General features: G+C 44.6%; 1 protein-coding gene across 1 annotated transcript in view; it reads right to left on the reverse strand.

The window, feature by feature from the left end:
- Positions 1–24782, reverse strand: part of TMEM233 (transmembrane protein 233) — a 200576-nt gene that overhangs the window by 55914 nt on the left and 119880 nt on the right. Inside the window, exon 2 of the mRNA XM_086942882.1 lies at positions 455–589. Within this exon, the coding sequence (XP_086799008.1) occupies positions 455–589 (135 nt within the window). The remainder of the gene's footprint in view (positions 1–454; positions 590–24782) is intronic.

Below are 24782 nucleotides of genomic sequence, written 5' to 3' on the forward strand. Positions count from 1 at the left end.
TTTTTCTTTTTGTTTATATTCAATTTAAATTGTTGAGACACAGTGAAATGTACAATGGAGTCATAAAATGTTTTACAGAAGCCATATTCTGGCATGCTTGTTTTACCCATCTCCTTCACAACTTTTAACTTCCCTGCCCCATCTTTACCCCCGCCCACCACAGAAAGCTGTTCGGTCCCTCTAAAGCTAAGAGCCGCAGACACTGTTTGACACTGCACATCAAAACACCCAATCTCCTTTCAGTAATATCAAGTTTGACTCAACCCACCAGCAGGATGACAGACTCCAAACAGCACCAAGAGGAAGTTAAGAACAATGAAGATTTAGCTGCACAGACACTTTGTAACACAAATACCATGTTTTCCGCATACTTAGAAAAGTGTATATCAAATTCTCTTTTCAATTTACTCCAGTTTTCATGCGGATAGATCTTGCAGATGTATAGTGGTCTTACCGTTGTGAAATGGACTGTGCAGTATATGGCTATCATTAAAAGGCCGATGATGATGGATGCAACAGAAACCCAAAGCGCATTTCGACCTAACCGTCGCGAACCTTCTATGTCTCCCTGATTGTAGCTGTTTAGAGCCTGCAAGACACAAAAGGGATAGTTATTGGAAACTGCATCCGAAATGAAAAATAACACTAAGTAGCTTTATAACATTGTTTGTCAATCCTACAAGATTCCAGCTTGGATATATTGTTTGAAATCATGGTAATCATATTAAATGAGCAAAACACATAACAGCTGATGGAAGGAATGCCTGCAAATAGTCAAACCCCTGGCAATCGCTTGGCATAGCCTTATGACCCATCATCTTAATGTCCTCCAAACCAGGTCCCAAAGGCTCACTCTGCAGCATGTTGCACCCAATTGAAAAGGCCAAGAAAGGCTGACATTGTTCTTGAGTTGCTTTTTTTCCATGTCTGTATTGGTTTTTTTTGGGAGTATACAGACACAGGATTTCACCAACCCAACTCAACGATATCCATTATGTCAAATAATTTACACTGAAAACATATAACCATGCGTCATTAACACTATAACTTCCCCTCTCATGTATCTTCCATGCAGTAACCAAATATTGTTCCATAAGCAACTTCAATACATTATGTTGATAAGGTGAGTGGTTAGTCTACCTGTATTGGCCCATGGTAGATCATGTTCAGGTTGTCTCCTCTACCCTTGGGCTTTGCCCCTGCCCTTGAGTTGCTTGTATTCTCCTCAGAGAGGACATGGCTTGGCAGTTCAGGCTAGGCTATCCCTACTTAGCAGGGACAGGGCCATGACTGATCTGCCTATCACTGAGTCTCTTCTGCGTTGGCAGGATGGGCATAAAGCAATGGGTAGGACTGCTACCCCAAGCGACTGCCAGTGGTTAGGTGGTGTGCAAGCATTCCTACCATCCCCTTATGTGTGCTTGAAGCTTACTGAATGAGCCAGATCAATCATTGATTCATATGGTTCAGATCTGATCACACCTTGATATGACCTTTCTAATTAACTTTTTATATAGATGTCTGTCAGAATAGCAATAACAATTATATTGTCTGACATCAATATTGTGGACTAATATCATTTCCAAATATCACTCCATTGGGTGCAGATTTTCTAATATTCACTCCAACAGGGCAATATCTATGTAAATTATATTTAGTACACAATATTCATATCAGGCATATATTTTGTAAGTTAGATTATTATACAACAACACTTTGGTACCATACAAAACTGTGTATCTTATAACTATTGTTATCCATGTGCCCTTTACCGAAGCGCTCCTTCTCCCCGTGTTGGAGTCTCAGAGTCTCAGAGACCCCTCTGAGGGAGTCCACAGTGTGAAGGGAGTCACACACAGCAGAGGTGTGGGAATGGCGCCCCTTGCCAAAGCACTCCCTATCTCCTTGTTGGGGAGGGATACAGTATTTATGCCCTGGAGTCTTAGAGATCCCTCTGAGGGAGTCCACAGTGTGAAGGGAGTCACACACAGCAGAGGTGTGGGAATGGCGCCCCTTGCCAAAGCACTCCTTGTTGGGGAGGGATCCAGTATTTATGCCCTGGAGTCTTAGAGACCCCTTTGAGAGAGTCCACGGCGTATAGAGAGCCACACACAGTGGAGGTGTGGAAACGACGCCTTTCCCACTGGGATCACAGCACACCGGATGGTGGACACTGTTTTTCCGTGTCTCCTGATTACGTTTCCTTCTCCCTCTGCCCCCTCTTTCCCTCTTTCATTCTTGTTCTTCCTCTCCTGCTCCTATCCTCTCTCCCCTGAATCTCTCCCCTTGTCTGCTTTTTCCTTTAAGTATTTGTTTTTAACACATGAAACTGCGCTTTAGCAACTGGTAACTATGCTCTGAAACTGTGTATCTTGTAACAATGTAACTTGTAACTATGCTATGAACCAATGCTCGTCCTCATGCTCATGTAAAGCGCTCTGATACCTCTGGGTCTAGTCAGCGCTATATAAAACTTTTCAAATAAAAATAAATAAATACCTTTTGAATAGTAGCTTTTCTTGACAATGCATTCATTTTGATTGATTGATGCAGCAAAAAAGTTGAGTTCAGCCAAAGGCCAGCGTAAATACTCTTTTGAGTGGAACTTTGATTGGGCGCCTTGCGTAAGGGGTTCCTCCACTGGGAAAAATACCTTCCGGACTGAGAAATAAAATAATTTGCATTTAAATGGGATAATTAATTCCTCTTGCGTGGAGTTCTCCATCATAAGAACTCTATACAGGGGGAATGTACTCCCAACAAGGAAATCCCACGGAATCTACATGGAAATATGTCAGGTGCAGTATTTCTTGAGGATCCCTTGATGAGTTTGTGAATTTCAAAAAGTGGAAAATCTACACTCATCTATAAATATAAATATCCCAGAGTAGATTCTCTAATTTGTTTTGTGACTAGGCCACGAAACGTCCTGCTTCCACAAATGTGTATCCCATACGGTGTAGATTACCATAGGTATCTAGCCAATTAGACCATAGTGGGTTTCATGCACAAGCCTTAAGGTCTTGTAGTGAGCCATTTGTCGAACCCAGAGCCAGTGGAGAGACATCAGTTCTTTGGTGATGTAATTAGTGTTAGCTTCAGACCTATGTTGTGACATGCCACATTATTAAGAAACACTTTTAGATGTTAAGATTTGGGTTTCTGACCATGTAATCGAGGCAGCAATTCCTGCACTTCTGCTTGAAACATAAGGGCCCAGACTTATTATGATTTCACTTGTGTGGCGCAGCCCCAACGCAGAATTATTTTTGGCATTTATTAGGTTATGCAGCCAATTTGCGTAATGTAGTAAATACATAGTAACACAAAGCAGCATATTTATAGAACTGCCTTGTGTCACTTCGCGTCAGGTATGCGTTACATGGGTGGAGCATGGGCGTTCCCATGGCTCTAGGAAGCACACGGTGCCCAGCAAAAGAAGAGAGCAGAAATGCACCATATTTTTGTAAATATATTCATATTTATATTCAAGGTATGTCTTGAGTGCATGGCTACCCAACAGGCTTCCCAGCGGTAATGGGTCATCCAACCTTTTGTGTATCATGTTGTTAAGTAAACAGATGTATCTTGAGTTGTTTCCTAAAGCCGAGTAGTTTGTCGTTCAACCTGAGGGCTAGGGGTAAGGTGTTCCATAGTATGCAAACGAGCATCTCCCATTCCTGGCTTTCTTTACTCTGGGACTCTGGGAATGGACAGTAAACTAAGGTTGCTGGATCTTAGCTCTCTTCTGAGTTGGTTCGGGCAGGTCAGATGCTGCAGGATTTGCGGCCCTTTATTGTGCATCACACGATGGACTATGCAAAGAGCTTTGAGCTGAAGATCCTTTTGCATGGGCAGACAGTGTGACGTAGCTAGTGCGAGAGAGGCAGGCCCTCTCCTGCACTAGCTCTACATTGGGAGCATTTCTGCCCCCCCCCCCCCTTTCACGCAACACAGGGCAACAAGCTCCTCTGCTCCACTGCATTGCATGAAATAACAGTCAATGTGCACCAGAATGAGTGTGGAATGCTGGAGAGAAGCTACATTATTCTAGCTTATGAAACAGACCAGCATGAACATGACTCATTTTGAGTGTGCTGCATGTAATGGGAGGGTTAAAGTCATTAGAAGAAAGAACACAATTATAAAAACTGCTCTATGAGCACATAGAACATTTTATAATGCCCCCTAAAAGGACAAAAAACAAAGGTTACAGTGGGGGGTGGATTCTGCTGAATGTAAAGCTATTGGAGATCTTACAGTTTTAAATGTACATCTGATTATTTGGTTGATTGAGATGTGTTGGGCACAGGACTGGTTGCTTTGGAAATGTAATGCATTCAGGGAGATGACACACGAGTCACCAAGCATAAAGATTCATTTTAGAACAATGGCGGAATGCGGATGCACATCTAGGCCCAATTCAAATATACAGATGTATTACCAGGTGTAACTCTCCATTTTTTTTAATATTCAGAATTTCCGAGTGGAGATTTAATCTAGGTGTAGACTTACATGCCTTTTCCCACTTAACTGAGGGGTGAACCCTCCTAAAAGAGAAGGTATGAATGTAAAGTTACTATTAGTAACTTTTCACCTTTTGATGGAGAATCTCCATCATTAGGGTGGAGATCTCCCTATGGGAAAATATAGGAAAAACTAATAAAGTATACTATTTAAAAGTACAAAAAATAGAATATAATTTGGTGTAATATGTTAGTCTACCAGAAAATCATCAACACAAATTCATTGGGCCAAAATATTGTGTCAAGAATGTTGAGTATCATGAAGGTAAGTTTATATAGATAAGCATAGGTGTACTCTACTTAATTCCTCATGCAAAAACATTAAACATATAAATATATATCAAGGTACACACAAATATTAAAATAAGATAAACATTAATTTATTGTAAAAATATCATTTTTAAACAATAATATAAAAAGTTACTCACCAGCTAACTTTTATTTTTATGTTATTCACAGTAAACATGGTTTTAATTAATGTATTTATTTACATTAAATAATTCTGATATTTTTCAAAGTAAATTGAAAGGTTTAGTTTAATCTTTCGAAATATTGCTTACTTTCTTAATAGGTTATAAGAAAGAAAAGAAGAAACCAAAGCACAGTGGGTCATATTTACAAGCTCTTATGGCCACCACAATGTCACTTTTTCTGATGTTGTGGTGGCGATAGGGGCTTCACCTTATTCACAAGGTAGTGTTAAGCCACTTAATGTGGCTTAATTCCATTTTGTAAATAAGTCCCCCTTTCACACGATACTTAGCGTGAAAGGGGTGGGCAATGGGTGTTGCGGTGGGCTTTCCTCCTCAACACCCATTGATTTTGATGCTACACTATATTTACAAGGAAAGTGTAAATATGGGAAAGCGTCAAAATTAAGACCAGGGGAAAAACGGTCTTAAACAGGTGGAACGAGGAGAAATGTTTCATTTCTCCTAGTTTTTGCTGTTTCTATGTGTGCTGCATTAAGCAACACAAATAGAAGTTTCAAAAAACCATTTCAGATTATCACAAAAACGACCTTCCCCTACAATGCAGGCCCCTCTTGCACTATGATGCAAAGGTGTCTGTTTTTGGAACTAGGCAGCTAAAATTAGCCTCAGCGCGGGAGGAAATGCAGGGCTGCCGGTATCCTTGTAAATAAAGTAAACCCCTGCGTTTTGGAAGTGGCGGATCGCGGCGTTAACCCAAGGTGGCTAACGACGCACTCCGCCACTTCCTCGTAAATATGTCCCTAAGGATGCACACCCATGGTGCTGGAAGCTTGTCGAATGAATGCTAACTTTGTTATGCCAGTCCATTTTCACAGTATGGTGGCAAAGATGTGCCCTTCATTGCAGCTAGAATGTAATTAGTAGTCATTGTATCTTGCTTTCTTTGAAAACCTAAATACATTTTGGAATTGTTTGTAGCAATCTTGCTGCCTATTCTTGATTTTTTTCTTTGCATATCAAATATATCCACCAGATATAAAGGCCAGATACGAAGGCGGCAAACCTTGCACATTGCAAAATTATCGGATTCGCTGTCACAAAGTCAAGGTAGCAATCTACGAAATGCACAATATGAGTGTTAATGTATTTGTTGCTTTCAATGTACACTTTGAGGCTCAATAAACATGGTGTGAAAGAGCTGTCCGTCCCTTTCTGGTGATTTGCAAGGAGATGTATCAATGCTTTCAGCCGCGGCCCGTGCATTTAAGAGTGGTGGGGCCCGGTGGGCGGGATTTCGAAGGACGATGACAAGGGAAAATTAACCATTTATTTAATTTTCTCTCGTTATCGTCCGTCGATATCCCCCAACCCGGCCACCCGCTCTTACCTGCACGAGCCACAGCTGAATGCTTTGGGACCACAGACGCGGTTTCCAAGCATGCATTGTCTATAAACACTCAAAAAGGGGTAATACATCTTCACAAAGTGGAAGCTGTACACAAGGGATAGTTTCTACTTTTTAAATGAAGACTAAAGGCAATGTCATTTGCAATGTCATTTAAATCAAGCCACCACAATGCACTTTGAAAAATGCATTTTTTTTTGCATTTTTCAAAGGAATTGTAAATTACCATCAACTTGACATTGATGGTAATTTGTTATTCCAAATTGAGAAAACACAATTTGTGAATGCATAATGCATCACATTTGATTCCCTAACTGCATTTACAAAATAGGTCATCTCAAAATTTGCAATTACCTACTTTGCAAATTGCTTTTGGGTTGATACATCCCAAATGGCAAGATACCGGTTGCAAAGGGGCCGATTCTGCGATTCGGCCCTTTTGCAACCAGTATTTTGCTTGATGCATGTGGCCCAATGTGTTATTGTGTTCCCATGGCTGTAGGCCACCCCCTTGAGATTGATTATATTATGCGCACATGCAGGCACACTCCTGGAAACATATACAGGCATGCAAGCACACAGGCAAGGCAGAAGGCCATGTCCAGGAGCTGGCTCCACATATCTGAGCACTTAGCAACAGTAAACTCATGTAAGTGTCCACCGCTTGCCAAATTCTTTGCTAGAGAGAATTACCTGCCAGCAGCTGATGTGGTTTGCATGGGGATGCCCGATCCCCGTGACAGGCATGCACACTGATGAAACAATTCATAGGTTTTTGCCATCTTTTGCATAGCATATATTCAAAGAAAAGAGCATTTTTTAAAGAATAGATCTGCCTTGTGGACCTTGGTCAACTCCACTGATCGCTGGTTTCTCCTAAAACAAAGGGGCAGATTTATGAGGCCCTTGCGCCACGTTTACGCCGCTGTTGCGTCACGCAAGGCGGCGTAAACGTGGCGCATCCCTACGAACGATTTACAACGTGACGCATCTAGGCAGATGCGTCACGTTGTAAAGCCCTGCGCCGCTTGTGGGCGTTCCGGCGCAGGGTGGGCGTTCCGGGGCAGGTGCGCCTCGCAAAAGTGGCTGAGTGAAATCTATGAGATTTCACTCAGTCACTTTAAAGCCAATGCTGCATCAAAAGCCTGCGCCTGCTTGAAGCAGGCGTAGGTCTTGACGCAGCATTGTTAAAATGGGGCACCCCCGAGCCTTGCTGGAGCTGCTTCGCGCTTGCGACGCAACTCCAGCAATGTGCCACATTTTGCACCATGGTGCGCCGCATTATAAATGCGGCGTACCATGACTGGCGGAGATGTGGTGCACTGTGGCGCATGTTAACTGGCGCATCCCTGGGGATGCGCCAGTTAACATAAATCTGCCCCAAAGTGTATAGTGTTTCTGTGCAATAATTGTGAAAGCCGCTTCCATAATCCTCATGTCCCGGGTCTCCATGGCTGATTGTAGGTCTTGGAACTGAGAAGAAAGTCTTCTATTCCTGACCTACAATACAGGATTTTGCAATTTAATATAGACTTGAGCTTCTGTAGTGCAGAATGTCTTAAATGAGTCTGGTGGCTCAGTTGACTAATGTATCCTTCCACATAGTCACAGGTTTGCACACCATAACCCTTGTCCCACCATGTTTTGCTCTTCATAGACAGCCTTTGCTTTATACATGCCTTGAGCGTAGGTGTATACTGAGCATGGTGGGGAAGAGGGGGAAGTCATAGCATGTCCATAAGTGTCAAATTCCAGTGCTTTGATTTTTTTCAGTCAATTACATCTTTTTTTAATGGTGTACCACATTTAACTGCCATGTATCAATCATGCTCTGCTCACAACCGTCTGCCCAGCCCTGAAACCCAACTCGCTTTGGCCATATGCTGTGGGGGTTGGCCAAGGGGCCTCCTTGGGCTTGCACTGCACTCAATTTGCTATCTGTCAAACCTTTTGCAGGTTCATCAAACAGCACCAATGTTATTAGTGAATGTAGAATAAACATTTTATTGCCCCATTTATCTTTGCCCCCCAGATGGAAGTGCTCAAAACTTGATATAACCACAAAAAGTTAAACCTTCCAAAATTCTGAGAAATTTGGCACAAATGTATCAAATTCCTTCTCCCCCTCTTCTAATCTGCCCCATTAGAAAGACCAAAGAAAGTATAAGCAACAGGAGTAAATCCATAGACCAGGTTGAGATCTGGGTGAGGAAGTATAAGCAAACAACAATATCTCAACCGGTATTATTTAGAGGACTGGTTGTCAAACATGCACAAAACATTACAAGAAAGTAAGGTAGGGAAACTCATAGTTTTTTTAGATGTGCTCAAGGCATCATATAGTTGAAAGAATGCAAGACATTTGCAGAACAAAAGAAACAAGGGTTTAGGAAGAATTGGAAACAGTTGTATCTGCACTGTAAGCCATTAATATGCTAGTAACCCAAAAACTTTGTGCACGCAAGTGCTCTTGACACTCAAAGGTGAACGGCGAAGGTGACACGTGAAGGGGGAGAGTACGGATGGGTCAGCAAGGCTCAAACCCACTGGAAGAATATCAAAGTTGCAGGGGGATGGGTGTTGATGAGCGAAGAGGAGGCGAGGGGGGCGGATAAGACCCGTAGGAACTAGGAGGCAAAGTTCTGCTGGAAATTCGTCCCCTGTGAGGTAATGCCAATCAATGGATGTAGACCTGAGAGGTGGGGAGGGGTGTAGGATGGGGAGCACGTCCAGTCCCAGTGGAATCTAGAAGGAGTGTAGGTGTTCTTCAAGACGGAAGGTCAGAGGTCTGAAGGCAGATGTGGGACCCGGGTCAGAGCCCCGGTCATCAGGTGGCTGCCCAAGATGCAGACACAGAGGGTGATGGTCGGTGTGCTGAAACGGAATATTGTGGAAGCAGCCAGGGCCTGTGATGAGGCTGAAGTCCTGATCTGCTTGTCCTGGGTCAGATCTCTGATCCACAGGGTGATAGGCGGTATTTTAATCCTGAAGGCAGTGGTTTTCGCTTTCGGCGCACCGTCCATCACCCTCTCTAGCTGCATCTTGGGCAGCCACCTGAGGATTACGGGGCATATTACCAACAACTAGCGATAATTATCGCTATGTTGGCTTAGCGGTAATATTTTTATCGCCGAGCTGCGGCGATTTTTATCGCTTAGGAACCCTGCTATTATCAAGGTTTATCTCCTAAGCGATAAAAATCGGCCGAAATACATGAATATCGCTGAAAAGTCAGCGATATTCTTGCATTACCGAGCTAATGCTCTTAGCCATGTTATCCACCTACCATTGGATAACATGGCTAAGAACTGCTCAGGGGCAGGTGTTAGCTTTTGGAGATAATCGCGCTTAGCCAGCGGGTCCACCTTTTTTAGCCACTAGGAAACTTCTAACTTGTAAATATTAAAAAAAAATCCTTGAGTCAAGGCCATATCAGAGAATTGCATCATTCCCTCTGCCCCCATCATATCTCCCAGCTTCCTTATTCCCTGCCTCCCCCATTCTACAAACACAGCATCTGAGAATATCTCCTGAGGGAGTGCAGGGTTACCAATCAGTCTAGTATACGCATTATACCTCCCCAGGCCAAATTTTTTCGTAAAAGCCATCCAGATATTGTGTGCTGCAATCACAGTTTTGAATTTGGTTCTTTTGAAGTAGCCAGGGTCAGTATATTTCAAAAAGGCGTTCTCTGCCTCAGCACCCAGCACCAGTGCATATATAGCTACTGTTCCTAGTGCCTCCTCCACCTCCGTTTTCGCTCCCCCCAATAACCCCGTCATATATTGTAGGGCTGCTGTCCAGTAGTACAACTTCAAATCGGGTAAGGCCCATCCTCCTCTCTCACTAGGCAGTGACATGTACCTCAACGCTCTTCTAGTCTTGCCATGTGCCCAAACGAACCTATTTATCATGTGTTCTAAAATAGTGAATCACTTTGTTTCGAACATGAGCGGGATTGCCCTAAATAGATAGAGAAACTTCAGGAGGAGAATCATCTTGACGATGTTGGTGCGCCCTACTATGGAGAGATGAAGGTTGTGCAATCTATCCAGATCTTTCTTAGCTTTAGTGATTATTGGCCCAATGTTTGTCTCCACTAAACTATCCAAATCTGCGGTAATGCTTACCCCTAAATAAACTCCTGATTGTACCACACGAGGATCAGAGCATTCTACAGTCCCATTCTTTTTTTTTTTTTGGAAAACCTTTATTTGACATTTCAACCAAGTACAAACATGGGCCTACAACCCCCAGGGCCGGCCGCTAAGCAGTTGCAACACAATAAAACAATCAAAACCCAGACTCAGCATCCCGGGGAGCAGATCTGCCACTTCCACAGTACGTACTGGTTGTAAAACATATCACGTTGGTAACAGGATAAAAAGGTTTCCATTTTATAATATAAGATAGAAGGATCAGGTGCCATACAATATCACAAGTTGCGAAAAAGGGGGGGGGGCGAAATAGCAATATGTCCACAGGTAAATCATCTTCGTGTAAGTCAGCGGCGTTAAAACATACTATTCAGGATAAGCGAGCGTACAAATATAGTTCGCACCAGCTGAATGTCCGCCCAGTAGCACTGAAACATCGCGAGAATTAAGGGACACATAGGAAACAGCAGAGATGGCCAGAAAAATGAACCCATTACACTGACCCGGAAAAGAAGAAAAGAAAAGGGCAAAGGAAGATAAGAAGAAAAAAGGCCATAGAAATAAAACGAAAAACAAAACACCCATCCCCCAACCCCCCACCCTGCACCCCTGCAGATGACTACGACCTACCCCCCTAGCCTGTCGCCCAAGAACTGAAACCCGAAATATAGAAAGATCCAGAGAAAGACAGAAAGAAATTAAACCCCACCCAAAGAGGGGAAATGGAGGAGGGTTATCTTCTACTTGCTCCCGGTCTCTCCCCCCGGCCCTAACAAAGGAGTCCCCCCGAAACTGTCGCATCTGAATAGTCCAAACTGAGAAAACATCCCGGGGGGAACCACCAACCCTGCCCCGGACTCCGTTAAGTTAATGAAGCAGTCCTGTTACCGATAAAACCACAATGAACAACCCAAACAACAGTCTCAGCCTTGGCCCCGTCGATCGAATTCGCCGAATCCCTCAGACAAATAAAGCCCCATCATCAAAATGTCAAAAGATACACAGAAGTGGTCGGAACATAGTTCAATAGATGGAAAAAGAACAGTAGATCCCAAAGTAAGCAGCTGGTACCAACGATGACCCTCCCCGTCTCCGAGGCCAGGCATTATCACATCCGCCATCTTGATAGACCGACAGGGGAGGGGGTTCGACACAATCCAAAACAGTTCACAGTACCAATTAAAAGGTTCCAGGATAGGGACAGCAGTTGAATGTTCCGACAGCTGCAAAACCGGGGATTCCAAAAAATTAGTTAAGTCACCGATCACAGCCCATTCGACTAGATCCACTTCTGTAGGGGCAGGCACCGCTTCCAGCACCGGGTCTAAGTGCGCCACTGGGGCGTCGATCAAAAAGCAAGCTGGCTGCCGGGTCTCGGGCATCGAGTCAGGATCCGATCTCAGTCCTTTAAGTCCATCTGCCGCCGACAAGAGGCCGTGAGTCTGAGCTGCCACAGTCGCCTGAAGTGCCTCTAGGGCCGCCAGCACCGCCCGCAATGACGGGCCACTTTGGGCCTGCTCCGCCCGGTTCCATATTTCCTCAGGCATAATGATCCCCACAGAGAGGCGCCTTCTCCGGGGTAAGATCAGCCGGGGCAGGACTGAGCCGTGAGGGACCAACCGTCAGCATGCATTAGTGCGCGACGAGACTCCAACCCAAGGTGCGCCGGCGATACAAGTGCCGGGCCTCCGGGTCAGTGACCCCCGCAACACAGCACCGTGCGTCACTCGTCTCCTCACCTCCAACACAACACCAGGCTGCAGATGGTAGCAAAGCAATCCAAAAATTTCGAAAGTTCCAGAGACCGGACCCTGCCGCCCTCAACAGTCCGCTGTTGTTCAACTCAGACCCGGCTAAACCAGCACTCGAGACCCCGGCTTCCAGACTGGGTTAGGCCACAAATCGGTCCTCGACGTTACTCCGCTCCACAATGTCAGAAAAACCCCGGGATCACACCATCTGAGTGCGGATTAGTTCACACATACGGATCCTGTGCAGGAAATCAGGATAAGTGACAGGATCTTGGAGCGTAAGACGGAGGTCAGCGGAGCTACAGTCCCATTCTTAATAATTTGCGTCTTAGAGGTGTTCAAGGCATATCCTGAGACCTGACCAAAGCGCAAAGCTTCCGCCTCCACCTGTCTTATAGCCTCTGTGGGATCTTGGGTAATGACAGCCATGTCATCAGCATATGCCAAGATCTTGCTATGCCCTCTATGAGTATCTAATGGGGGAATCCTGTCATTCAGCTCCATTTTGCGAATTAAAGGGTCCATATACATGGCAAAAAGGAGTGGAGAGCACGGACAGCCCTGCCTCGTGCCTCGTTTAATCTGCAACGGCATTGTATATCATGTATTCACTCAAATTCGAGTTGTGGGGGCTACATATAATACTTGTATAGCTTTAATGAAACCCTCCCCGAAGCCGACGCGCCTTAAAATTGACCATTGAAAAATCCCAGGAGACCCGATCGAATGCTTTCTCGGCATCTAGTAGCATAACTGCCATCGGGTCTCCTGGAACTTCCATGGCATCAAATAAAGTAATAACCTTACGTATGTGATGTGTCGTGCCTCTTCCTGGAATAAAGCCATGTTGATTAATGCTCACCACTGCGCCTATTATCCTTGCAAACCTGAGTGCCAATGCTTTAGAAAAAATCTTCGTATCCGTGTTCATGAGCGTGATTGGCCTGTATGATCCTGGTTCTGCAGGTGGCTTTCCTTTCTTTAGAATAATCACTATATCTGCCCCTGCCCAGGTACCTGGTATAGATGCCCCTGACTGTGCCTGCTGCATTGTAGTAATTAGATCCTGACTAATTATATCCCAGAAGGTTTTAAAAAATTCAATTGGGATCTGGTCTGTCCCTGCTGCTTTACCAGAGCGGAGACTTAACAGGGCGACCATAATCTCTTCTGCCTCCAAGGGTGCATCTAATCTCTTCCCATCCTCATCAGAAAGAGTGGAAACTGGAATATCCTGCAGGTATGCCTTTATTTCAGAAGGGTATTTTTATTGCGCCTCATTATATACCGTGAGATAGAACTGTCTAAAGACTTCACGTATCCCTTCAGGGTCTGTAAGGAGTCACCCAGCAGGGTCCGTGATTTCCTTCACTTCACCTGTAGCTGCTTTCTGTCTAGCATGAACCGCTAGTGTACGGCCCACGGATTCACTAAGCTCGTAACACTGCCCCCTATTTGCTAAAAAGATTTTGACGGCCTTAGTAGCTATATTCTCATCTGCCTCTGCTTTTGCCCTAGCTACTTTAATAAGCACCTGCTCTAGCGGTACACCTGTTATCACGAGTGAGCCAACTCTTCTTCAGCATTTAATAACACCCTGGTTAGTTCTACTATCCTTAACCGCTCTTGCTTCTGTTTGAAGGTGCTAAAGCTTACTGTCTCCCCCCGAACATCCTTACCTGGCACAATATGTGATCATGGTTAATATAATAGAGCAACGGATGTATGACGTTACAACGCATGCTTTTACTATGCATGTCTTTACAACGCGTTTTTTACATCGCAATCCATTACAACGCATAGCGCTTTGGGGTACTGGATAGTGAAAAGTTTAATTTTCTATTCCAACTCCAGTCCCCGTGGACACTAGGGAAGGTGTTGGATAGAAAATTAAAAAAGTTTTTAGGAGAAACCCTTTTATGAAAAGGGAGGGGTTAAGTACTATGAAACAAATATAAAGGTTCCCTTTTCATATGTTTTTAGTAAGGAGACTGCCCTGAAGGACGGTCCGTGAAGTCGTCGTTTTTGGAAGCAGAGAACAATTTTTGAAAAATTGAAGCAAGCACTGCTACAAACAAAAGCACCGCTGCATCATCTAGAAAGCAACCATAAGTCTGCACTTCGCACACAGAGTTGTCAGGAAGGAAACTTTATCCGTTTTCAGTAAATAAAGTAACGACCGTCCTTCTAAGGATTCAAATACAAGAAATCCAGTGAATATTGATAAATCACCCAGAGGGTCTGTAATAATAAGAAGAAAATAAAAACTCCTTCTACTAAGAATAACAGTCATAAGAACGAGAAATGATGTAAATATTGGGATAGCTTGAAATCGCCCATTGATAAAAGCGACTTTCCAGCAGCTCATTCAGAGTGGTTTTAAATGAAATATTGTCCTGAAGAAGGTGACGATCTATATCACCGAAACGCTGCGTCGACATATTTTCTTTGTTCATATGTATATTGTTTTTAAATCATGAAATGTTTTTTATGAATAAATGTGATGTTTTTAATCAACATTTGTATAAATAGATAATAAATCTTGGAGATATACTTGATAAATCTTTTTGTCAGCACATTCTCATTGGCTCTACTCGATGCATGATTCAAATTCTTGAAATAGATTTATTTCGCTGAAATTGTAAATTTGTCAATCCTTACACAACCTCAGATACAACTTATGTCTCACCAACTATCCCTGATTTGGATCCCTTAGAGACCTCAGTCTCCTTACTAAAAACATATGAAAAGGGAACCTTTATATTTGTTTCATAGTACTTGGATAGAAAATTAAACTTATTCCCTATCCTAGAGCGCCCCCCAGCGCAATGCGTTGTAATGGTGTGCGTTGTAATGCCTGCGTTGTAATGGTAGTGCGTTGTAAAAGTTTCGTTGTAAAGGTTGTTCACCTAGAGCAACCTGTGTGGGGGGCCCTCGGTAGCAGTGGTTGAGCTGGAACTCTGTGAGCATAGAATGAGGAGAGGCCCTTCACCGCAACTTCCTCTCAGAGCCATCGTTCTAAAAAGTCCATCATACTATTCCCCTCAACTCGCTCTGGTAGGCCCACCGCTCATATGTTGTTTCAGCGAGCTCTATTTTCTGTGTCTTCTGCTCTCTTTTCCAAAGTACGTATCTTTGCCTCCAAGGTGGATGGTCACTCAGTCACTGAGGACAGCATGGGAGATACTTCTGTCAGGTCTTTTTCTGTCGTGGTGACTCTTTCTGTCCGGTGGCGATGGTCATTGCGCAGGATCTCCATATCCGTCACCAATGTATTGATTTTGGCCTCAAGCAGCACTCAAGAGGCTCTAATCGCTTGTAAGATATCTTGGAGGGTGGGGCATCTGGGGGGGCAGGGTTAGAGGTCTGGCTTTCATCAGCTCATGGAGATTCAACAATCTCCTCCGCAGGTGCGCCTCCCACCTCCTGGTCTTTTCTGTGGGCGAACTTCCCCATATTCCCTGTGGGAATAGATATCTCCCATCACAGTAAGTGGTGTCTACCCCCTACTGTGTCTGGTTGACCGGTGTTGCTTCTATGTCCCTCCCGGTAAGGAGCAGGGGGAAGGAGACAGGGGCAAGTCCGTCAGTGGTGTTCTATGTACCAATTGTATATTTAAGGGATGCAATGTATGTCCTATATTTAGGACCCTTTAGCACTCTTCCAGAGTCTGTTATTCACTTACTAAATATCAAGGCCAGTAGCCATCAGAATACCAGGGTAGCCTGCTGACAACAGTTTTGTGAGCCCTCTCAGTGGCCCCTATAAGAGCTGTGATGTACTTATAATCTGGTATGTGCATTTTCTCTGTCCTCCACTGCTCTGCCTGCACTTCTTCGCTGCCCCCCACTACATGCCCATGTTGGTGCAGGCCCAGTTCCAAGCCAGTCCTCACTACCATTCTCGCCTCAGGATTTCTCATTTTCCTGGTCCAGTTATGTCAGGGCTTGTGGCTGCATGAGACTCGTGACTGACAATGTGGGGCACAAGCTTTCTGTACCTCCGCCGCCTGACTGTAATGCAGTGGGCCTAAGCGCGAACCATCTGTCCTCCTGCGCTCTCTGATGTCCCCTCCATCGAGCTCAGCAATGGTGTTCGCGCCAGTTGCTCTTCTCATGTAGTTCATGCAGGACCCATTTCCAACAGGACCCATGGCAGATGATGGGAGTTTGCCAGTCAACTCCTCCTGAAACGCCTGTCCTCAGGCCACACCACTCAGGCCCCTGCAGCGCTCACAGCACTGAATCCAGAAGGGGGACCCCAATAGTAGCAAAGGTTCCATTTGTGGTCTGACTCACCACCAAGGTATTGTCATGCTTCAGTAGAGGAGGCAGGGAATGGCAGTGCCTGAAGGCTTCACTCACTGTTTGGTGTGCTTGATAAGCCCTCGGGCATCTCAGGTGGGTTAGTTCCATGCCGCCTCCCACTGGCCTCATTTTGTCAGTCCTCATCACATTTCCACGCTGTCATTCGCATGCCATTCCGGGGCCCAGTGCAGGAATCACCCGGGCTACAGCGGGCATGATCACTTTTACCCCTCTTTTTGCAGTAACCTGCTCTGCCCCTGTGATTAAGGTCTGCCCTCATCTTTCAGGTGTCCGGAGGTGCTGCTGGTGGCCAGTCGCCATCATAGACGGCTTATTAGGTCTTCAGCAGCCCGTGGCCACAATCTTGAAATCACTGCCTCACAGTGATATCTCCTCCCTCTGCTGGCGTCAAGGATCGCCAAGCTCCACCACTCATACGGAGGCCATGGGTGTCGGGGGACTCATCACTACTGTTTTGGGTCCCCGGAGCCAGCTAGTAGTTACACGATGGCGCTGGATGGAGATTTATCAGCAGGAATGCTTCCTAAATCATTAAGTGTCAAGCCATGTTTCTCCAATCCACATTTGATGCAAAGTTACCAAACAGAACTAATGTTATAAGCAAATTTAGATTTTATTGCCCAACCCACTTTAACTGTGCCCCTGATGGATTGGCACAAAACTTGACATACCAATAAAAAACAATCCTTCCATACGTTTTGATACAGTGGCAGCATAATTAGTAAATTATCAATTTTTTCACCAGAAAAGGGAGATGATGCTTCTTTTCAGAATTGCTGCTGGTAAATTTGATGATAGAATGGATACTGTTGATATAAGCTATAACTTCTTCCAATGTGTTACTTCCTGCATTATCTTAGCCATACCAGTCGTTTGATGCTAGAAGTAGCAACGATATAGCCCTCTAGTTTGCCCAGGAAGATATCTGCATAAGGTGAAGCCACCCGATTGCCCATGGATGTCCCTTTATCTGCAGATAGTGTTTACCATTGAAAGTTGTTGGATTTAAGGATAACTCTTGCAAAGTTGGTAAGCACATTGGTTGATGTCTTTTTCTCAGTTCTTATATTAAGAGTTTCAGATAATGGCATAAGACCATCCTCATGTGGTATGTGGTGTATAATGATGTAGCCTCAAATGTAGCCAGAAAAGTGTTACCATCAAATGTTTAGGTTTGGTTTCATTTTTCAATAATCTGAAGGAAGTGACGAGTATTCTTAACAAATGATGGAAGCTCCTGGTCAATGGGCTGGAGGTGCAGGTTAACAAATAAAGATAGTCTCTCAGTGGCTCTATCATTGCCAGAGATGATGGGACAGCCACTATTGTTAATTTTGTCAATTTTCGGATATATCTCAATAAAAATCTCACAGGCCTAGGTTAGGAGTGAACAAGTATATCTGCTTTTCAATTATAAATAATCCTTTGTACTTTACATCTATGTTCTTAATTTCTTTATTCAAGTCTTCTGTGGGATCAGTTTCTAAAGATATGTAAGTGTTGGTATCCATTAGTTGTCTCATTACCACCTCAATATAATCACTTTCATGGCAACCATTGCACCGCCTTTGTCTGCCGGTTTATAATGACATCCATTCTCTGGTGAAGGTGGTGCTGGGCTTCTCTTCCGCGTGTGTAATGCAAAAATCAATTTTAGGTGTTGGTTCCTCAATGAGTTTGTTGATTTGTAAAATGTATGTATCAAGAAGAGGATTTCTACCACATTGCTGAGTCCATGATTTGGGATGGCGGAACTTCCTAATTGGATCTGGAAGGTAGCTTGATAGATCAATATTGAAATTATCGTTAAAGTATTCTGCAAGTTTGTGTTTCTTCTCAAATTTCTTTAGGTCTTTCATCATCTTGGCCATATTATGGTCCTTAGGTGGAGGTCGTTGCTCAAAAGGCTTATTTCACATGGTAATAGGAGCCCTCCAGTTAAGTCAATAACTGTGCCTGATGTCTGGAAGGGTTGTAGCTGGTTGATGCTTTGCAGTCTTTTTTGTCTTATAAACCTTTGTCCTTTTTATGCTGTTTACTCACATAACTTGCACTGAAAAGAGAATCTCCAGAAACAGATTGATTTATGAAGTGGTGAGTTGGAAGAGAAGGTATATAAAATCTTAACATGTTTCTTTTTAGTTTTGCAGATTTTATTCTAAAAGCAATCCTGGCTGTCATCTTTTTTACTTCTGCACTCTTCTGTAGTATGTGTACCACTTCAAGGCACTTTAAGGTTCGCACTTTTTGGTTACTTTTACAGATGCTGATAGTAGAGTCACTGGCATGTTATGCAGTCAAATATTCCACAGAGCAGACCATACAGAGTTAGTTAGTTTAAATGGTGGCTTAGACCTAATCTCAAACAACATGGGCTAGATGTGAAGTTGTTTTTTTATAGATTTGTAAATGTGCTATTGTAAATTGCCACTTACTGATTTTCTCCTTGATGAACAGTGCATATCTAGGATGTAGATTTGTTCTTGACATGGTGGTTGCTTCTGGCTTGAGCAATCCCAAAAACAGTACACTAGAAGACGAAGGATCACAAGGAAACAACAGATAGCAAGGGCAACAATATGGATTTCAAAGTATACAATGAGTCACAAAGAATTGAAATACCCAAGAAAGAAGTGACTCAAAAAGATTGCCTCAATAAAGAACAAAAATATATTCCTTCCTCAGATAGAACAAGATTGTTTAATCGGTGGCTGCACAGCTGACACTGCTGGATTTTCAAAAAGCATCATGAGTGAAGATTCCATTTGGAATGCGGAATCAATGCAGTTGTGAAATCTCTTGAGATTTGCAGCAATCAGGTGGTATTATCAGTGATGTTCATTACATCTGGATGTGATGATTTTAAAAGATACATACAGTAATTTTGTCTACAACCCAGTAGTTCTTCCTTTAAACATGTTCCGCAGGAAAAATCTTCGAATCTGGTAGCAAAAGGTACACAAAGTTAAAAGGATTGGCTACAAGCTGGAGATGTTTCTTACTCATTATTGCAGATTTGTGGTTCCTGAATTGTGTACGGAGGTCATTCACTATTTGGCCTACATATTTGTTTACATCTTTGGCCCTGAATCACATAGATAATGCATGTTGAGAGGCGTGTAAGATGCCATCTTATCTCATAGGTCTTTTAGAATTACAGCAATGAACTATGCATTTGTTACAGCTTGCTTGAGTTCATCGCTCACAACAAGAGATCATAAATTGGGAGCTCTGTGGTAAGCAGTGACTGGCGGTTTTGGAAAAACCTTCACAAATGGAAATCTGTCACTTTGTTTGTGCTATTGGTATTCAAAATAAGTGCTTTCCTAGGTAACGGCAAAGACATATCAATTTGTTGCTGTATGATATGCAGTATAAAATGATCTAGCAAGCATCTGTAGATGTTCTTTACAGGTGTCCTCACTGCTGCAGATGCTTCTTATTCTGAATGCTTGACTGTAGATGATTCAGAAAAGAGGGTGGTGATGAACAGAGTGTCTGAATTAAGCAGACCACTCTTACCCAGTCCAAAGATCAGGGCTTGATCCATCACCGTTTTTTAGCTCACTGCACCATCCCAGCTCAGAACTTGGCTAAATGCAAATTAGTCTGACCCTGGTCCAGTGCATCATGGGGACAGGGCAGACCAAACTACCAAGCCAATTCTTATACTGGGAAGGAAACAAGCTACCGGGGACCGGTTTCTGGCATTTCAGCCGTCTTCGGCTTGGCTTGCTTGAATCCTGATGGTGCAATGAGCTAGGGACTCACATCTGAGTATACCCTTCCACGCTTATGGTGGACAAAAATGATTCAGAAAAGGGGGTGGTGATAAACAGAGTGTCTGAATTAAGCAGACCACTCTTACCCAGTCCAAAGATCAGGGCTTGATCCATCACCGTTTTTTAGCTCACTGCACCATCCCAGCTCAGAACTTGGCTATATGCAAATTAGTCTGACCCTGGCCCAGTGCATCATGGGAACAGGGCAGACCAAACTACCAAGCCAATTCTTATACTGGGATGGAAACAAGCTACCGGGGACCGGTTTCTGGCATTTCAGCCATCTTCGGCCCGGCTTGCTTGAATCCTGATGGTGCAATGAGCTAGGGACTCACATCTGAGTATACCCTTCCACGCTTATGGTGGACAAAAATGATTCAGAAAAGGGGGTGGTGATGAACAGAGTGTCTGAATTAAGCAGACCACTCTTACCCAGTCCAAAGATCAGGGCTTGATCCATCACCGTTTTTTAGCTCACTGCACCATCCCAGCTCAGAACTTGGCTATATGCAAATTAGTCTGACCCTGGCCCAATGCATCATGGGAACAGGGCAGACCAAACTACCAAGCCAATTCTTATACTGGGAAGGAAACAAGCTACCGGGGACCGGTTTCTGGCATTTCAGCCGTCTTCGGCCCGGCTTGCTTGAATCCTGATGGTGCAATGAGGTAGGGACTCACATCTGAGTATACCCTTCCACGCTTATGGTCGTGACTGTAGATGATGCTGCGTTTAGTATGGTGTGGATTACATGAAGCTGAGTATAGATACAAATGTGCATCTGCAGGCTTTTGGTGCGGATCAGTTATAATTTGTTGTTCATAAATGGTGAGAAGCATATCCAGAAAAGGGAGATGATGCTTCAAATTAGTATTGCTGGCGGTGAATTTTATTTTAGGATGGATACTGTTGATATAAGCTGTAAATTCCGTCAAATTTCTACTTCCTGCGTTCCATATTACAAATATGTCATCGACTTTTGTCATGTGCTTATAACTTTGGATCCGCTTGGCAAATCTTCACAAAACCTTCCAAAAAAGTGCTCTTTTTTGACTAGTTTGTGTATGGAAAGTTTTGGAATGATCCATCAAGCGGGAGTCGAGAAAATGGAAGGTCCCAAAATACAAAATCCCCATACATTTTCCATAGACTTTTTTAGACAGCACTGCCACAGAAATTGCTAACGGAATTATACCAAATGAGGCAGGAAGCTAGATCTTGGTCCATAAAACGTGCTTTTTATGATTTGGCGTAAATCTGTTCAGTAGTTTTTGAGAAATTAAGGTTAAAAATATTTGCATGTCTGATCGGTTCGGACCATGAGAGTCTTGCGAGAATCTTGCAGGAGCGCACGTTTAAAAATAGAGCATTCAGATTGGCCCAGGGAGCTTCTTTTCCCTTGGGATGATTTGCTCCCACGGCAGTCAGACTCCCATGGGAGCCAGAACTCTGATTGGCTGCCAGCAACATTGAAAAAAAAATTTGCTGCCAGCAACATTGGAAAATACTTAGGGTCCTGTCCTGTAGTATTTGCAATGTAATCTGTCTTGCATTTGTGAAAGTTAGAGCTATTGGGGTTGCAAATTACAATGTTTCTTAGTTATGTTTTTTTCTAAAATATATCCCAAGAGTAGAATCAGCTATAAAAGAAAATTCACGAATCAAGAAAAGAGTGCATAACCACAGGTTGTTACGAGTTGTCCTTCTGAAGTTTTAAAGGGACCTATATTAGCAACATAAGGTACTGCACCCTTAATGCAGCCTTCTAAAGGATGTTGTTGCATAGTTTGCCCTTAAATCTGTTCACTTGTTTTTTTATAGCTAATTAGATGGAGTCACCAGAGAACCACTACACTAACTTGTCAGAAATTTTGAAGAGCGTCATGATCTAGCCTATCTTGTGAAGAAACCTAAAGAAATAATTTCCTAGCGTCGTTAAGTGGATGAAACTAGAATCTATTTTCATTTGTCAGTGCGCAAGCAAGGGCGATTCTCCAGACATGCAGCCTGCAGATCAGGAATGCATAATAACTTGCAAGCCTTGTTACTGCTAGTTTGTTCCGAGTGGGCTGGGCAGGAGCTCCACGATCCATTTGTTGCTTTCACTGATCATGATGCACACACTGGGTTTAATGTATCCTTTTTAGGTGATACCCTCCCTGCAGACATGAAATGTGCCTTTATCTATGAGTTTGCAATCAACCTCTGCCGGGCACCCCGAAAAATGATAAGGAAAGAAAATAGATGCCAGACAAAGTAAACTGCAGCATTTTATGGGTCCTGAAGAGGAATGGGGGAGGGGAGGAGAGAGTGGGAGGGAATGAGGAAGAGAGGAAGAGTGAAGGGGCGGGCGGGGAGACAGTAAAGGGGCAGGTGGATGGGAAAGAGAGATAAGAAAGAGTGCTAAAGAAACAGTAGATGGGGGAGGAGCTTTGCGGGCAACCAAGATGGCCGCGTGAGCTTGGAGCTCCGAAGACCCTCCGATCCTCCGCATTAATCCTGTTACATATCCTTGTCTGTGTTTGTGGAATATTAACTGTGAACCGACGCTGACACGGGACCCATTGTCCGATCTCAAATCCGACGTTCCTTGGCGCAGTTACACCGTGTGGAAGTTCGCGGACTGCAGTGGGACCAGGGCCCGGGCCGGGGCTGGCGGGTGCGACACTGCCAGCCGGAGGTGACGAGGCGCTCGACTGACTGTTCCAGCCCACAGCGGAGCTGGCGTAGTGGCGGAGTGAGTGCGTACCAGACGGAGTGCGGGGCAACTAATCCCTAGCATCGGTGGGCGAGACCCAAAGACCTACACCGAGAAGTGTCGCCTGAGGCTCAAGACCCCACGCTCCGCGACATAATGGGCGCCATTGAAGGCATGAAGGCCGAAATGCACCAGCAGCACAAGGTGATGGCGCACAAGGTGGACACCCTGGCAATTGAAGTTAACCTGACTAGAGCGGACTTGGGCAAAACAAATGAGCGGGTCAAGTCGCTAGACATCAAGACCTCGAGCCTCACCACGGACGTCTCGGACCTGCAACTGAGGTCCGGAATTTGAAGTCGGCCAACGACCTTTTTGCGAGGAGGCTTGAGGATTATGAGGGTCGGGCCAGGCGGCAGAACGTCCGCATTATCGGTGTACCGGAGGGGGTAGAGGATTCGGCTGTGGACCTTTTCGTCGAGGACTTGGTCAGAACCATCTAGCCCCTAAGGGACTAAGTAAGTTCTTCTCCATGGAACGGGCGCACAGGATGCCTGGGGGCCGGCCGAAGGAGGGTGCCCCTCCGAGACCCATCATCGCCCGAGTGTTCAACTTTAGGGACCGTGACTCCATTTTGCAGGCCTCAAGGAGCGGTGGGCCATTGCAGTTCCAGAACGCTGGCATTAACTTCATTCCGGACTTCACTCAGTCCGTGCAGAGACGGAGACAAAGCTTCATGGGAGTGAAACGGCGCTTGCGGGACATGGGCATGAAATATGCTATGCTGTTTCCTGCAAAACTGAGGATCGAACATGGAGGCCGGGCTCTGTTCTTTGACTTGCCGGAGGTGGTGGCGGACTGGCTCGACACCTTACCCCAGCGGCGTGAAGACAACGAGGAGCGGTCGGAAGAGGCTACAGGCGGCCACGACCGGCAGGAGTGATTGATGGCTACATGACTTTTGGGACAATGGGTCTACCCTAAGCAGTTCGGTTTGGTAATCCTGTACTCATGGGGGGCTTTCCTGTATTTTTCTATTTGGAGGATGGGGGGATAGGGTCACCGCCTTTCTCCTCAGGGGCTTTTCGTAGATTAGTTTTTTTTAGGGGCGACAGGCACACTACGAGTTGGGTGGGCTCTTTAGTCTAATGCAGGGGTGCAGGGTGGGGGGTGGACGGTTTCCTTGTTTTTGTTCTTGGTTTGATCCCTTTTTCTCTTCGCTCCCTTTTTGGCAAGGCAACTGGTGGTTTGATTCTGGTCATGTAGCGACTGTGCCTGCTGAGGGTGGGATGGGTGTGGATTTCGATGATGGGGGGTAGGAAACTGAATGTTTTAAGCTGGAATGTCAATGGGCTGGGGGACCGTATTAAGAGGGGTATCGTACTACAAATGTTCAAGAGGTGTGTGCCTGATGTAATACTGTTGCAGAAAACGCATTTGGTAGGGAACACGTGCCACGCACTTAACAGAAAGGGCTTCAAAATGGTGGCACACTCGGGGTTCTCCTCAGGGTCCCGGGGGGTGGGGATTATGGTGCGCTCAACCCTCCCCTTGGAGATAGACTCAAGAGTGGTCGATGAGCGAGGACGTTACGTCGCCGTCACGGGGAGGTGGGAGGGGCATACCCTGGTTTTAGTTTCGATCTATGCTCCCCCGGGGTTACAGACGGACACCTTTAAGGACCTTGGGGGCACCATTTT

This window comes from Lissotriton vulgaris, chromosome 11, assembly GCF_964263255.1.
Source record: "Lissotriton vulgaris chromosome 11, aLisVul1.2, whole genome shotgun sequence".
In the NCBI taxonomy this organism is placed as follows: domain Eukaryota; kingdom Metazoa; phylum Chordata; class Amphibia; order Caudata; family Salamandridae; genus Lissotriton; species Lissotriton vulgaris.